At 30.4% G+C, this 17,166-nt stretch overlaps 1 protein-coding gene across 1 annotated transcript; it reads right to left on the reverse strand.

Moving 5' to 3' along the window:
* Positions 1-10,197: 10,197 nt before the first annotated feature.
* On the reverse strand, positions 10,198-16,359 carry LOC111701720 (uncharacterized). The gene is made up of 9 exons (XM_023473125.1): positions 16,260-16,359; positions 15,953-16,197; positions 15,678-15,789; positions 15,368-15,589; positions 15,237-15,309; positions 14,875-14,987; positions 14,626-14,805; positions 13,791-13,862; positions 10,198-10,431 (listed from the first exon to the last, which is right to left on the reverse strand). The coding sequence occupies exons 4-9, from the start codon at positions 15,531-15,533 to the stop codon at positions 10,334-10,336; spliced, it is 702 nt and encodes a 233-aa protein (XP_023328893.1). The 5' UTR covers positions 15,534-15,589; positions 15,678-15,789; positions 15,953-16,197; positions 16,260-16,359; the 3' UTR covers positions 10,198-10,333.
* Positions 16,360-17,166: the final 807 nt, after the last annotated feature.

The raw sequence follows: 17,166 nt of genomic DNA on the forward strand, positions 1-17,166 counted from the left end.
CATTTAAACTATTTTTTTGTTCATTTGAACTATTTTTTTGCTCATTTGAACTATTTTTTTGTCCATTTGAACTATTCTTTTTTTCATTTGAACTATTTTTATGTTCATTTGAACTATTTTTGGTTTATTTCATTAATAATATTTTAATAGTTCAAATGAAAATAGTTCTAATGAACTAAAAAATAGTTTAAATGAGTAATATATTTACTCGTTTGAACTATTGTTCATTTCAACTACTCACGTGGTCCCACGTGCAGTAGTTGAAATGAACAATAGTTCAAATGAGCCATAGTTCAAACGGCAGTAGTTCAAATGAAATAGCACCCTAAAAGGTATTAAAGGGTTTAAAGAGTTTTAATGGGGGGTTGACGTATTGATGTAAACTGCCCCAAAATCCTAAGGTTGTAGCATGTTTTTGTGTGCATTGCTGCGCTTTCTTAAGTGTAAAAATTAAGATTTGATTCTCAGCAAATGTTGAATTTTATAAATTGACATATAACCCAATTTTGATTTTGGAGTAGTTTACATCTATTTGGCTTTTTAGGGTGCTTTGCAACCATCTCCTAATTCATTGATAAAAATATTCTCTTTGTATACATGGATTTCAAAATTTTTTTATAAATTTTCAAATTCTTTTGAAAATTGACTATCCTTAAACCTTCCCTGGGGTCATGTAATGTCCCACACAAAATTTGGGTTTGATCAGTTTAGCCGTTCAGTTTATTGGATACAAACAGAAAAACAAAGTATATATATATATATATATAGAAGGGGGTGGGCTAAACAGGGTTTGCACTTAAAAATAAACCCTGGGTTGTTAACTTTCTTTGACATATTTATACGTTGGAAAGAAATCATGTAAAAAATTCATATTTAGAACAAACACTGGTATGCTCTGCTTACAACAATACAATTAACTGGCTTCCACCACAAATTTCAAAATGTATTTGTAAGTAATTCAGTTTAGGATTTGCTGGAAAAAAGTTTCAAGAAATAATAAATTGATTTCCAATCTGTTGGAAATTCATTATGTAAATTTTAACAACAATTCATTTATTGCTTGCAGGGTACTGCATATGCTTGTCAAAACAATTAAATTGAAATCTTTTTCAAAAATCATCCACTTTATATGGTGAAAATCTTTTTTCTAGTTTATATGAATCATAGAAAATAAAGAAAAGATTAGAGCCTACTGAAATATGCCTGATACATATTTTTTTCAATACATTAAAAATAACTTGATTGATAGTAACATAATTCCTTAAACATTAATACATAGATAAACTAAAGATAGGTGGGTTTGCCATAGAATTAATTTTAATCATATCATAAATCAGTATTCCTGAAAAGCCTAAAAATAAAATTTTTAAACAACTGCTTTAGAATTATTTACAACTGACTAAAGAATTTCCAATTATAAATCTATTGTGCAGAATAATACAAAATTAGGCCGATTTATGGAGCACACAATTTTGCTCAAGTAAAATCCACTTGCATTGCAAACCCTAGAATGACATCAGAAATTATTTATTTTAATATTTACATACTTCATTGAGAACTCTTAACATAGTAATCTTTTTATATTTAGATTAGTACTGAATAGGATGCGAAAAAAACATTTTACTAAAATAAACTTTAACTACTTTTACAAATATTATATGCAAAAAATGTAATTTTAAATAAGTTTAATATGACTATCTAAAACAATGTTATTTTGGTTTAAGTCTTTTTTAATTTAATTTTGTCTCAAGCTTTAGCAAGGGACAAAATATGATCTAAAACGGGGAGAACCTTTGAGATAACGAGAAAATTTAAGCCTAAAAAATTTATCGCATGTGGTGCCAAAATAATAGTGTTATAGGTAATTTTATGAAATGTTTGTGTACTTGTCTTATTTCAATGCTTTTTTTAGATCAAATAAGCTTTGAAACACAGCATAAATATTAGTTAATTAATTATTTCGGAAATATCCAAAACTTTTGGAGAAAATCTGGGAACCAATCAAAAATTTATAGCACACTTACAGCTAATTTACCTTTTTAATATTAAAAATAAATCTATAATTTTTATTTCTAAAAGTTCTTAGTTAATTGTCGAAAAATACTAACAATCCACCACTTATTTATATTAAATATAGTTTAAATGATAAATATGTAACTTTCCTTATGCTTTCCTTTCCTAATAAGAGGGCTGACTAGAATCCAGGGTGGTTTAGGTTTGAGAGTTGAAGAGTTAGAGTTTTTTAATATTAGAATGAGGCTTGAATACCTTTCAGAAAGGAAGGAATTATCATTGGAAAGTTAATCTGGAAGGTCAGGTGTTCATTAATTTCCCCAAAAACAGCTTATTGTCAGGGGAAGGGGATCACACATAGGTGGGAGGGTAGGTAAACATGTTTATATAATTCTAAGAAATTAAAAAATATCAGCTTAATCATCGATGAAAATGAAATAGAGTTTTTTAGAAAATATATCCAATTCATAATATTCAAGTTTGAAATAGAAAATAAGAAATATCCCAAGTAATATAAGTGAGGAATTTTCCCAGATTCTCCAACTGTGGTGAATTTTTTTGAAGAATTTCTGAGGAATTTCTCAAGAATCATTTCCTGTAACTGATTCTTATGACATTCTCAAGAAAATCCCCGGAATTGGTCCCCAAGAAATTTTTGTGGGATCACAGTTTTGAGACTTAGTTTTGAGAAATTCTATGGACTTGACCACCATCTTTATGGATTTTTAGGGGAATCTATTAATTAGTTTCAAGAAATTCCTGGGAGTTTCTCTTGAATTTCACCCCAAGAAAATCCTGAGAATTTCTCCTGATTACTTCTCCAGATATTTCTGAGAAATTCTTAGGACTTGGTCACCATGTTTATGGATTTTAAGGGAAATTTAATAAAAGAATTAGTTTTGAGAAATTCCTGGGAATTTCTCTGGAATTTAACCCCAAGAAATTCCTGAGAAATTTTTAGGACTTGGTCACCAAGTTTACAGATTTTTGGGAGAATTATATAAGAGAATAAGTTTCAAGAAATTCCTGAGAATTTTTCTGGAATTTTTTTAAAGAAATTCCTAAGAATTTTCAAGTTCCGTTTTTTTTCCAATAGGTGTCTCTAAGGTTCTCTTCTATTATGCACTGTCCTAACTAAATCTTTTCTTCTTTGCATCCTTATTGATAAAAAATGATAATTTGCTTTAGGACCATGGTTGTTTAGTTATTCACTACTATCAGGCTTAGGTCCTGGTTAGTGAATTTACTCAGGATATGCTGAGAATATATCAAGATATTCCTGAGGAACTCTTGAGAAAATCATCCCAGGAAATTCCCAGGAATTGGTTCTGAAGAACTTTTCACTGGAAATTCCACAAATTTAGTCGACATTTTCTCCAGTTTTTCTGCAGAATTGGTAACTACAATTTCCTTGAAATTGGTTACAAGAAATTCCTTGGACCTGGTTCTTCGGAACGGGTTACAAGAAATTGCTCGGAATAGCTGTTGTCATTTTCAACAGATTTTCCTGTGAAAGATTCCTGGGAATTTCCGTGGATTCCCAGGGAAAATTCATGGGTATTTCCAGGGATTTTCTACAAAACTGTTACTTGGGATCATCTTATTTATCAATAAAATGAAATAGAGTTAAATGTTTGTCAGAAAATATATCCAATTAATAATATTGCAAAAAAAATTTAAGTTTGAAATACAGGGAAAGAAAGTGATGTATGTATATATTCTAGAGTTCTGATTTAATTTAAACACTATTTATCTATTGTTTAAACAACAAGGACACAATAATCTTCCACAAGTGAACACTAGCAATTTATCATAAAAGTGTAAATAAAACAAAAATTAAAGAATACAAAAAATTGCGATTATTTTACTGATAAGAATTAAGATAAATTCTGCAGATCTTCTAAAGGGTGAACCTAAAAAAACCACACATAATACAAATTCTTCTCTAATTGTTTTAATGCATTATGATTCAAACAGTTTTATTGGATATATTTTAGTGGTTACATATATTTTTGAGTATTTTGAAACTTTTAGTAGTCTTCCTTCTGGATTTGACGGCCTTCTTTGTCTATAACAGCTTGTAGTCGGTGGGGCAGAGATGCCATCAAATGTCTACATAGAGCCTTATCATCATCAATCTCTCTCCATGCTGCAATGATGGCTTTCTTCAACTGTTGGTCATTAGAGCATTCTTTTTCAGTAACCTTTCCCTTAAGAATACTCCAAACATTTTCTATTGGCCATAAATAGTGATTTTGGCACTGAAATCAGTATTGATGATCTTTCCCCACTTTCTGTCATTCCTCACTCTTCTCCCATAAACACTAAGGAACATCCTTGCACACTCCACACGCCTTTCCATTGCTCATCTAACATTTTCTGTACCTTACACTTGTGGTATGCCTTAAATCCATATTTTTTCATGATTCTTACAACTGATGTTTGAGAGACTCCAACTCTTATAGAAACTGGCCTGGGGCTCCTGCGTTCCTAATTGTTCATCAGTCTCTTCACCTGGGCAATCTTTCTTCCTGAAACAGAGGGTCGTCCGTTCCCCTCTAGGTGATCAGCACAGAACCCATGCATTGCAAACTTCTTCTTCTGGTAGACAACAAAGCTTCTCAGGCTTTCTTTTTTGATTGTATTGACAGTGTCAGGACCGGGAACTGCACCAATATACAGTCACTTTATTATTTTACCATCACTGGCATGTGGCTTTTTCTAGAGATAGGTCTCTATCTGTGATTTCAAGATGGATTTAAGCTTTTTATCCATTTTTTCTTGGTAGATTCACTATCAACTGGTCCCAAAATAATAGTTTTGCGAATTTTTATCCATTATTATATGGTTTTTCTTATTAATAATCCAAAAAATCCGTTTTGTGTGGTTCTTTTAGGTTCACCCTTTAGCTCAATGTAAAATTAAAACATACAAAGGTTAGGATATATAAAATATGATATAAGAAAACAATAATCAAGAAAAATTAACAATAAATGTGAGAGCATTGTAGTTGCAAAACTAATGTCAAATTATTAGAAATGATTAAAGGGAACTGTTAGGAATTAAAGGTATTAACTGTAACAAGCATTTAAATATGTCCACTCATCCAAGATCCCCTTCCCCTGACAATTAGCTGTTTTCAGGGAAATTGATGAACACCTGACCTTCCAGATTCATTCCTTGGTCTTTGTGATAATTGAATGTCATTAAAAGTTATTAATTACTGGGCTTAAAATTGAAAAGTAAGTGAAAGTATGGGGCTTCTTGTCTGAAAGGTATTCAAGCCTCATTCTTATATTAAAAAACTCTGACTCTTCAACTATCAAACCTAAGCCACCCTTAGTAAGCTGAATTCTAGTCAGCCCTCTTATTATCGTTTATTTTAATTAATTATGAAATATATTTTTTGATCCGATAACTAAATATGAAAGTGGAGGATGAAATGTATCAATAGAGGATACAAATATAATAAAAGAAGATAAAATGTGTCAGGAGAGGATAAAAATATGATAATAGAGGATAAAATGTATCAGGAGAAGAAAAAGTATGATAATATAGGATAAAATGTATCAGGAGAGGATAAAATAAGATAAAAGAGGTTAAAATGTATCAGGAGAGGACAAAAATATGATAAAACAGGATAAAATGTTTCAGGAGAAGATGAAAATATGATAATAGAGGATGAAATGTATCAGGATAGAATAAAAATATGAGAACAGAGGATAAAATGTATCAGGAGAGGATTAAAATATGATGAAAGAGGAAAATATGTATCAGGAGTGGATACAAATATGATAAAACAGGATAAAATGTTTCAGGAGAGGATAAAAATATGATAATAGAGGATGAAACATATCAAGAGACAATAAAAAGGTATCAGGAAAATGATAATAATGTATGCTAAATTTCAATTCACTTGTGGGAGATGACAAAACTGTGTCAGGAGAGGTGGTAATAAGATAAGATAAGATAAGATAAAGTTTATTGCTAAAATAAATGTATCTGTATACAGATAGAATTTACAATCACAAAATTGATGATTATATTAACAGTACAAGTATAAAGCAATTAGGTGGAAAATATCTCTTGGCTGTTTTGATTATTTTTTCCACCTAATTTTAGTAATGATAACAAAATATTTCAATTAAATAGATTGAAGGAGAACGATTAGAGATCAGGGTGCAAATTTATCATATGCAAAATAGTTTATACATTAATTTGAATAACTAGAGTTTAAAGTAATTTTCTGACATGTACACACCAAATATCAAAGCATATTAAAACATCTAATTAGTTTTACATGAATAGCAATTCAGTTTATAACACATTGTCTTATAATTTTCAAAAAGAGAATTTATTAGTCTATTTTTAAATATACTTAGAGAGTTGCTTCTTTTTAATTCAAGAGGCAGGTTATTCCACATCTTAAGAAGAGAGCTTGATGGTAAATACTGTAATGAGCACATTTTGAGAATGTCAAGAGATCTTTCAAAGGTTCCAAGCTTTTTAAAAATATTTTCAAAAGATGCAGGAAGAAGTTTATGTGTATATTTCCTCAACTTTTTATTAAACAATTTGGCTTTATGTTTTCTCGATATTATCAGTGCTTTAGACATCCAGGGGTTAAAAGGTCTATTTTTTCTGGAATGATTTACATTTTTTTCAGGGAATGAACATTCAAAACAGTTATCAATTGACTCAAACAAATTATTAAATGCATTGTCCTGATCTCTTTTCAGAAGAACATTTTCCCAACTTTTATCTTCTAACATTTTTTTTAAATTTAAAAATAGACTCAGAGTCAAACTTTAAAGTTTTCGGTTGGGACTTTTTTTCTATTAATTTATCTTTAAAATGTTGAATATAGAAAACAGGAAAATGATCAGAAATATCTGAAACAATAATGCCAGAATCAAAACTATCATCGGCAATGTTAGTGCAAATATGATCTAAAATTGTTGCTGAATTGTGACCTATTCTAGTAGGAAGAGTTATAAGAGGCAAAAAACTATTCTCAAGAAGCGTATCTAAATAAGTCTCTGTGTCACTATGCAATGTATGTTTAAGAAGGTTAACATTAATATCTCCTACTAAGACTACATCCTGCGCATTTTTTAAAGTAGGATCAGACCTAATTTTTGAATAAAATTCTCTTATTGTTTGATTAAAGTATTTCACGTCTGCATACGGAGCAGTGTTAGGCCTGTAAATGTTACCTACAACTGTATATTTATTCTTCCCATTTTTAATCTTAATAAATTGTGATTCAAAAACGCGAGGTAAGAAGATAGAAATTGAATTAATCGGTTCAAAACAAAGTGATTTCTGAACCCCGAGTCCTACTCCTCCCCCTGCATTACTATTTAGCCCCTGTTTATCTCTTACAGTAAAATGAATTGGATGATAATCAGTTAAATCAAATAAAAGATTTGCAGGTTTATTCCAAATTTCCTAAAGAGCAATTACAGATGGTTTGAATTTTCCCATGGTTGAGGCAAAAAATGTTTGAAACTCATTAAATTTTCCAGGGAGAGATTGGATATTCAAGGACAAAATACTAAACTGCTCTGTTAAAATACTATTAAATTTTTTGTTAATCTCATCTTCATCATAGTATTGACAATTATGAATATTATTTTCATAAACGAAATAATGTTCCAGGAAAGATAAAAAGGTACAAGAAGAGGTGATAAAAACATACACTAAAGTCAAATGTACTTTTATTAACATCACTCAAACATAAATCTAGAGATTGGTGATCTCAACTTTTATTTCAAACATTAATAAAAATTTTTTTTTTTCTTAATTCAAACTTGTAATCAAGAATATTGTAAGGATTTGCTTGAATAGGGACCTTGATGCTCTGAGCACGTGATACTCTTAAGCACATATTTTCCGGGTTCTTTGGCTTAACATCCGTACTCTGTAGGCATGACCTTTCCAAGCCTAGCCTGACTTTCGGTGGAATGCCCTTTTAAGTTTGTTCAGGGGTATTCTTCTCTATATTTGGATTTTTATCTTTTACTATATAGTTGTTGACCTTTAAAAAGGTCGGAAAATATACAAATAAAGAAATCAGGAAAAAACACAAATATTCTATAACATTTATTTAAGAAAAATAAAATTGTTTTGAAATATTTGCACAAATGGCGAAGGTTAAAATTGGTTGATTTAGAAATTAACAAAAAGGAATTAATGATGGATATTAGATGGTGCTTCAAGGGAGTGTTGTAGAGCTTCATGCTGGTGGAGCAGATCCGGGAACTGGGACAACAGGGTTTATCAATGTATCAGAGGCAAGGCAACTCGAGATAGCGGAAACTTCGGACAAAGCTCGACAAGTTTCCTAAGTAAGCTTCTCAAGAAGTTAATAGGGAGATCAGAAGTATAAGCATGCCTGCTGTTAGTTCAGTATCTGCATCATCAGCACGAAGGAGTCAGGGGGGTGATGTAGAGCTTCATGTTGGTGGGGCAGATCTACAGGTGCGTTGCGCTGAGTATCTGCATCATCATCATGGAGGAGCCAGGGTAGAGATGGAGTTGTGAATATGAGTGTTCGTAACTGACTGCCGGTTGAAGCGGGGATCTAAGGTGAGCGGGGATTTGACACATGTGGTGTGCTTGCTTCCTGTGTACACAAACATTGAGAATTAACGTCGGCATTTGAGTCGGAAAAATCGTCTTCCTTATATTTAGAATTTATTTTAACAATAGTGTTTTAGTATGTAAGGAATAAATTACTATGTCATATTATTGTGAACCATAACAGGGATAAACCCCATTTATAATCAGTATGTTTTAACAAAAATTAGTCTAGAACTTAACAGTAGTGTTCCACAGAGAGAGCTGAGAATATGGTCCATTCTAGTCCTTGAGGTTAAGAGTCGGACAGTATAAAGAGTAGTTTGATATTTTTAAAGAGACAAGTACTCTTCTTGGATACTTTTGTTATTAGAGACTCATTTTCTTCTAAGTTGTCAGTCAAAGTTCTTGAAGATTAAAGGGAGTGTTCTTGATTATGTTCTTGTCCATTATATTTTGTATTCTTGTTTTTGAAGAAACTGAACATTCACCAGAATATTCAGACTTTTGAATCCCTAACTCTTTGCTTCCTAATTTGGTAGAGTTTTTTAAATTTATAATTGTTAAAAGTATCTAAATGTATGAACTCTGTTTGAATTTAGTCAGCCCTCTTATTATTGTTTATTTTAATTAAATATAAAATACATTTTTTTTGATTCAATAACAAATTTTGAAGAAAGGGCACAAATATATGAACAGAGGAAGAAAGTATCACAGGAGGATAAAGTGTATCAGGAGAGTATATAAAAGCATAAGGAGAGGATTAAAATATGATCAAAGAGGATTAATGTATTAGGAGGAGATACACATATGATAATAAAAGATAATATGTATCAGGAGACAATTAAAAGGTATCAGGAAAATGATAAGAATGTAGGCTGAACTTTAGAGATTGTTCGTCTCAACTTTTATTTCAAACATCATAAAAAAAATAGTTTTTTTTTTCTTAATGAAAACTTGTCATCAAGGTTATGTATTCTTATTTTTAAGAAACTAAACATTCACCAGAATATTCAGACTTTTGGATCCCTTACTCTTTGTGCCCTGAGTTGGTGGAGCTTTTTGATTTATGATTGTAAAAAGCATTTAAATGTATAAACTCTGTCTGATCATTAAGTTAAAGTTTAAAATATGAAATGTTTATTTGCAAAGTTCTAGAGAATTAAGACAATAATTTGTTGTGAGTTTCTGTGTTGAGATTTTTTGTAATTATTCTTTGAAGAATCTGGATAAAGACAGCAAAAATACCTAAATAAAGATTGTATGTATTAAATAAAGTTTATTTCTAAAATAGAAATTCATATACACTGTAGTGAATCCCTGTTTTCCTGAATCCTTAATTTCAGACAATATCAACGTTAAAAATAGATATCTGTTGGAATTGTTATTCTTTCCCATAGATCTAATATCTTGCACCTGACAATTGTAGAATCTGAATCCCCAGATGTCTGGACAAAATACCAATAAAGAAATGTCTATTTTTAGTGGTCCTAAACCCTTCCCCCTCCCTTTCTTGTATCACTTCCCCCCTCCATAAAGAACCGATTAGTTTAAATATACTTTACATTATGCAATCCTAACTAGTAAATAAGAAAAGGAAGTTAAATAGTGCTCATTTTATTTTGTATATAATTGATGTTTATTATTTCATAATTTTGTAAAGAATATTATTATGCTTCGTATGTAACTCGTATTATCTAATTCTTGATGATGGAAAGAACCCCAGGTCTTCAACACTCTACGACAAGCAATGGAAGGAGAAGGTCAAACCATCTGACCTCTCCCACTCTTCCACTCTAGAAGATCTCGGACAACATCTACCGAGAGCTGATGAACCTGAATTAGAACATTGATTAATACTGTTTAGTTGAACATTCTCTTTAATAAATGAACCTCACACAACCCTCTCTTCACAAAAATACTTAGCTTTAGACTCCTTAGAATTTTGATAAGGAACATTTAAAATATAATTTTTTATGAAACTATTGTATGCTAAATCATTCTTACTAACTTCAGCTTGAATTTCTAATGAACGTGCTATAAAGTAATCATTGTGCTATAAAAGTAAAGTAAAAAAAGTAAAAAATTATTTATTTATGAAATATAACAAAAACATACAAAATAAAGTGTTTCAGGGGAAATTATTTAAAAACCTCTAAAAGTATAGGTTGTGGGAATATTTCCCCCCAATTCTAAAAAAATATAAAAATAGAAATGATAAGGAAAGGAAAGGATAAGGAAAGTTAAATATTTATTGTTTAAACTATATTTAATACTAGCCTTGGAGGGCGCTTCGTGCCCATCTTCTAAATTAATTGTGAACATGTTCTCTTTGTGTACATCGTAAAACAAAACAAAAATAATTCGCGAATTTTCACAAAAAATTTCGTGGATTTTCAAAATTTCAAAAAATTTAATGGAGATCGAATTTTGATGGAGACAAATATTTGAAATTTTGATCATTCATAAACCTTCCCTGGGGTCCCTAGATGTCCCACAAAAAATTTGGGCCTGATCGGTTCAGCCGTTTTGACGTTTATGGGATACAAACAGACAGACAGACAGACAAACAGACAAACAAGCCAAATTTATATATAGATAAATTAGTGGTGGATTGTTAGTATTTTTCAACGATAAACTAACAACTTTTAGAAATAAAAATTATAGATTAATTTGTAATGATAAAAAGGTAAATTAGCTGTATGTGTGCTATAAATTTTTGATTGGTTCCCAGATTTTCTCCAAAAGTTTTGGATATTTCCGAAATATTTAATTAACTTTATATTTATACCTCTCCTGTGTTTCAAAGCTTATTTGATGTAGAAAAAGCATTGAAATAAGACAAGTACACGAACATTTCAGTAAAAAAAGATGGGTTTTTGAGGTGACTTTGAGGGGTAAATATATTACCCTCAAAGTGGGTGAGGAAAAAAGTAAAGTTACCAAGGAAACCTATATACCCCTGATATTATTGATTTTTTAAGTATCCAGAGGGACCCTCAAAACAGACGGGTTTTTCGAGGTGACTTTGAGGGGTAAATTTATTCCCCTCAAAGTGGGTGAGGAAAAAAGTAAAGTTACCAAGGAAACCTATTTAACCCTGAAATTATTGATTATTTTTTGGTGCTCAAAAAACTCCCTCTCTCTATGATTCTGGTTCAATAGATATCTCTGAGTTTGTGTCAAAGACTCACTTCCTTTCAATTATTGACTTTAGGGAATAAAGTTAAAACTGAATGAAAATATGCGATAAGCACTTTTTGAAGGGGAAAATTCTCAACCCCTCTGTTTTTTTTTTAAATTGTGAACATGTTCTTTTTGTTTACGTTTTAAAACAAAGAAGAAAATTTTTTGCCAATTTTTAAAAAAAATCGTGGATTTTCAAGAATTTAATTTTTTATCATTCATAAACCTTCCCTGTAATCACATGATGTCCCACAAAAAACTTGGGCCCGATCAGTTCAGCTATTTTGACATTTATTGGATACAAACAAACAGACACCCAGACAGACAAGACATATTTATATATAGATTGGTTTACCCACAAAGGAAAAGAAAAAGACTCGATAATTTCTTTCCACATGAATCTTGATTTTTGGTTTTCTACTTTTAAATAATGAACTTCAGCAAAAAAGGGAAACTAATTTTAGTCCTTTCTTAAGTCTCACATTTTGTGAGTAACCCTGTATGTCCCAATATTATCCTACATCAGTCCTGTTTCTATCTTTTAAACCTGATTTGAGTACGATTGCATTTTTCCAATTAGTTTTTAAAATGTAAACCTTCAGCAAAAGAAAGTCTTATAATTGTTTCAAAATTCATGAGAGAATTAATTGTTTCTAAGATTACCTCTTCTAAGCTTTAATCAATCACAACAGTTGAGTAAGAAATGAAAAATATTGTACAGTTACTTAATCTGATCAACTAAGAATAAGATATGAATAGTTCTGTTCCTTTAAACTGCTTATTCAAAAATTAAAATAAACCCTTTTCAATTCAGAAAAACAACGTTCTTTATAGATACCTTTGTTAATCGGCATGACTATCCCCTCAAAGTCACCTTGAAAAACCCGTCTGTTTTGAGGGTCTCTCTGGATACTTAAAAAATCAATAATTTCAGGGGTAAATAGGTTTCCTTGGTAACTTCATTTTTTTTCTCACCCACTTTGAGGGGAATATATTTACCCCTCAAAGTCACCTCGAAAAACCCGTCTTATTCTACTCATTTCATAAAATTACCTATAACACTATATTTTGGCACTACATGCGATAAAGTTTTTAGGCTTAAATTTTCTCTTTATCTCAAAGGTTTTCCCCTTTTTAGATCATATTTTGTCCCTTGCTAAAGCTTGAGACAAAATTAAATTAAAAAACACTTAAACCTTCTCCATAAAGAGAAACTTTCTGTCAAAAAACTTTATAACACAGCAAACTAAAATAACATTGTTATTAGTAGTTATATTAAACTTATTCAGAATTATAATATTTGCATATAATGTTTGTTAAAGTTTAATTTAATAAAATTGTTTTTTGTATCTAATTCAGTACTAATCTAAATAAAAAGAGATTAATGTGTTCAGAGTTCTCAATGAAGTATGTAAATATTAAAATGAATATTTTCTGATGTCAAAGCTTCTGAGTCACCTAGGGTTTCCAATGCAAGTGGATTTTACTTGAGCCAGATTTTGAGCTCTATAAAACTTACAGAATTCTGCACAATAGATTTATAATTGGAAATTCTTTAGTCAGTTGTAAATAATTTTAAAGCAGTTGTTTAAAAATTTTATTTTTAGGCTTTTCAGGAATACTGATTTATGATATGATTAAAATTAATTCTATGGCAAACCCACCTATCTTTAGTTTATCTATGTATTAATGTTTAAGGAATTATGTTACTATCAATCAAGTTATTTTTAATGTATTGAAAAAAATATGTATCAGGCATATTTCAGTAGGCTCTAATCTTTTCTTTATTTTCTATGATTCATATAAAATAGAAAAAAGATTTTCACCATATAAAGTGGATGATTTTTGAAAAAGATTTCAATTTAATTGTTTTGACAAGCATATGCAGTACCCTGCAAGCAATAAATGAATTGTTGTTAAAATTTACATAATGAATTTCCAACAGATTGGAAATCAATTTATTATTTCTTGAAACTATTTTCCAGCAAATCCTAAACTGAATTACTTACAAATACATTTTGAAATTTGTGGTGGAAGCCAGTTAATTGTATTGTTGTAAGCAGAGCATACCAGTGTTTGTTCTAAATATGAACTTTTTACATGATTTCTTTCCAACGTATAAATATGTCAAAGAAAGTTAACAACCCAGGGTTTATTTTTAAGTGCAAACCCTGTTTAGCCCACCCCCTTCTATATATATATATATATATACTTTGTTTTTCTGTTTGTATCCAATAAACTGAACGGCTAAACTGATCAAACCCAAATTTTGTGTGGGACATTACATGACCCCAGGGAAGGTTTAAGGATAGTCAATTTTCAAAAGAATTTGAAAATCTATAAAAAATTTTTGAAATCCATGTATACAAAGAGAATATTTTTATCAATGAATTAGGAGATGGTTGCAAAGCACCCTAAAAAGCCAAATAGATGTAAACTACTCCAAAATCAAAATTGGGTTATATGTCAATTTATAAAATTCAACATTTGCTGAGAATCAAATCTTAATTTTTACACTTAAGAAAGCGCAGCAATGCACACAAAAACATGCTACAACCGTAGGATTTTGGGGCAGTTTACATTAATATGTCAACCCCCATTAAAACTCTTTAAACCCTTTAATACCTTTTAGATAAGGAATGGCTGTCTACATTATGGAAAAAGTATTTTTTTTTAATTATTAATGTTCAAACTTTTTCTGCATTTAATAAATCTATTATAAAACTTTTAAAAAGTTATTGTGCTTAATTGAGAAATCATGACATGAGGAATGATCATTACCATTATCTCACATAGATCAAGACATTAAAACAACATGCCTAATTAACTGCATCATATTAATACCTGTAATAATATCAGTATCCCAACTTGAAGAGCTAGATGTTTGAACATTATCAGGTTGGTTTATAAATCCTCCATCAGGACATTTATAGGTTACTGTATCATTAAGTTTATTTCCTTTCCCAGGCCATACTAATTTCATGCCACGGTGAGGGCCTGGTGGGGCCAGTTTACAATGGATTTCTAAACAAAAAATTCTTTTGTGAAGCAATACAAACCCATGAAAGAGGAATTTACACTAAAATGTCCTACCTTCACATTCTAGTGCTGTATCAATTCTACTCCATTGTCCATTATGTTGACATTTGTTATACCAGTATGGATAATTTCCAGATTTGAACATTAAATCTCCAGGGCATGTGTACCTAAAGCAAAGTTTTTTATGTGAATCTAAAGTCAGTGTCAAGGCACATAGAGAATCATTGTTAAACATATTTTACTTTTGATCAATTGATTCTATTCGAATCAGTTTTTATAATGCAATGTTAATACAATTATTTCTTAATCAGCTTAAAACAAGCCCATTTGTAAAACTGGAAACACAGGAAAGCCTAACTTCATATCAATGCTTGATGTAAACAATAATCTATGTTAATTCAATTTAAAAACATTTCCTGGTTTCATCCACTCCATATAATCTTTCACCACCAATATGGGCTTCAGGAGGTTGCATTGGACATCTTAGCTCTATCACAATAGTACAATTTATTGTTGATGATCAATCTGTAATTACTTTTTTCAGTACCTGTACAGTTTTCTACTTGTGTAATGTTCCAATCCCCATAATCACTACACATTGCCCAAGTTTCATTCAGTCCAGTGGAAGGATAACCCCAACTGCTGTTCATGCATGAATATCGGACAAGAGTAGCAAATTGACCAGTTATTCCTGGAACCTCTATCCAATCCATTGTTCCAGTATTGTTGTCTCCTGTGCTATATGGTGGGGGCTCTCTACAATTTTGATCTAAACATTTCATTTATATATTTCAACAGTTTTTTCTTTCTAAATATGTCATTTAACATTAAAAATTTTAAATTAGGAGGATACTTACGAATGCAAGCAAAAACAGAAGGTTCAATAATTGTGCTGTTGTTGTTAACTGACAATGTAGAACTAACAGAACTTCCGTACTCAGAGTTGGAAGCGTTCAGATTATCTGCAGTCTTGCATAGGGAGTACATTACTTTTAATTCCACAATGGGATGATTATAAAAGAATTAAATTAATATATACAACAAACAAAAAAGATAACATTTTTTACTGTAAATAAAAAATATATCATTAAGTAACATAGCTGTTAAATTCCATTTTACTATTCATATAGACCTGGTAACTCTTAGATGATATCCTCCAGTGTGCATCAATGTCACAGTAAACCTGGAAACTAGGTTCAATATCTAAATATTGACCTTGATAATACGGAATATAATTATCTGGACAGAAATAGGAAACATTCTGTTTACAAGAGTTCCAGTTTTGTGAATTTTCTGTCTTTTTATCTTCTAGATCAGATATAGATATATTTGAAGTTAATGGTGGGTATGGTAGATTATCTTCCAGGCACTTTACAGCTTAAATAAAGTAGATTGTAGAAAAATAATTTTGAGAAACACAAACCAAATTAAATACTTACGAGTACAAAACTTAGAAGTGTTGAAAAAATTGCTGGAATTCCATGAACCATTTGTACAAGTTAAACTGAAGTAGAGAATATTGGAGTGATCAAAGATATGTTCTTCATTCCTGAAAATCTGGAATTTTAAATGGAAACTCAGGTTTTCAAAACTTTGAATGTGACCATTTCTATTCTGCCACTTCTAGAAAGTAAGTATTAATATTCCTGAAATATTAAACAGCTTGCTAACAAGTGCCATCTGTTATATATGTCATTTGTACTATACAAATCATTTGCTCTACAACTTTAAAAGACACTATAAAATAGACTTAAAAGGAATTCTTGCACTGTATATTTGCCGCCCAAAAGCAGACTTCTTTGTTAATATTTTTATCATAAAAGGAGGTTTAACATGTGGGATGATTTATTTTTTCATCCAGTACATGATATACTACATAAACTATGGTGGTAAAAATTCTTATGTAAGAACGGAAATGTTTAGTTCTAAATCACTAGTCCTTCCACTTCGTAAAAATCACAGAAGAGATTTTTTATGTATTGCGGAGCAAAACTTGGTCAAAAGCACAGTTAAAAGATATATTAACTATTGAATCATGGAGTAGAAAATCATAAACTTAGCATTTAATTCATGGCAGTTATTGAATTGCAGGATTATTTTTTTTGGAAATTTGCAAATATAAAAATTTTGCAATTTAAATAAGTTGTCCCAAGGTGATCAAGATGGCAAAACTGCTTATTAATAAGAAGGACATGACAAACCTGCAGTGAAAACTAATTTAAGAAACACAGAATTTTTAACAGAAGAAATAGTAATATAATTGTAATATACATAGAGCACATGGACCCAGACAGTCATACATATTAATTATTGAGCAAATGACAGGTTTAGGCATAGATCAAATAA

The sequence above is a fragment of the Eurytemora carolleeae genome, unplaced genomic scaffold (assembly GCF_000591075.1).
Source record: "Eurytemora carolleeae unplaced genomic scaffold, Eaff_2.0 scaffold459, whole genome shotgun sequence".
Classification (NCBI taxonomy): domain Eukaryota; kingdom Metazoa; phylum Arthropoda; class Copepoda; order Calanoida; family Temoridae; genus Eurytemora; species Eurytemora carolleeae.

Coding starts and splice junctions, on each gene's coding strand:
- LOC111701720 (XM_023473125.1), bottom strand. CDS start 15,533: ATGGATTGGATAGAGGTTCCAGGAATAACTGGTCAATTTGCTACTCTT. Junction 14,806..14,874: donor TACAGCACTAGAATGTGAAG/GTAGGACATTTT, acceptor TTTTTTGTTTAG/AAATCCATTGTAAACTGGCC. Junction 13,863..14,625: donor GGATACTGATATTATTACAG/GTATTAATATGA, acceptor GTTCATATTTAG/AACAAACACTGGTATGCTCT.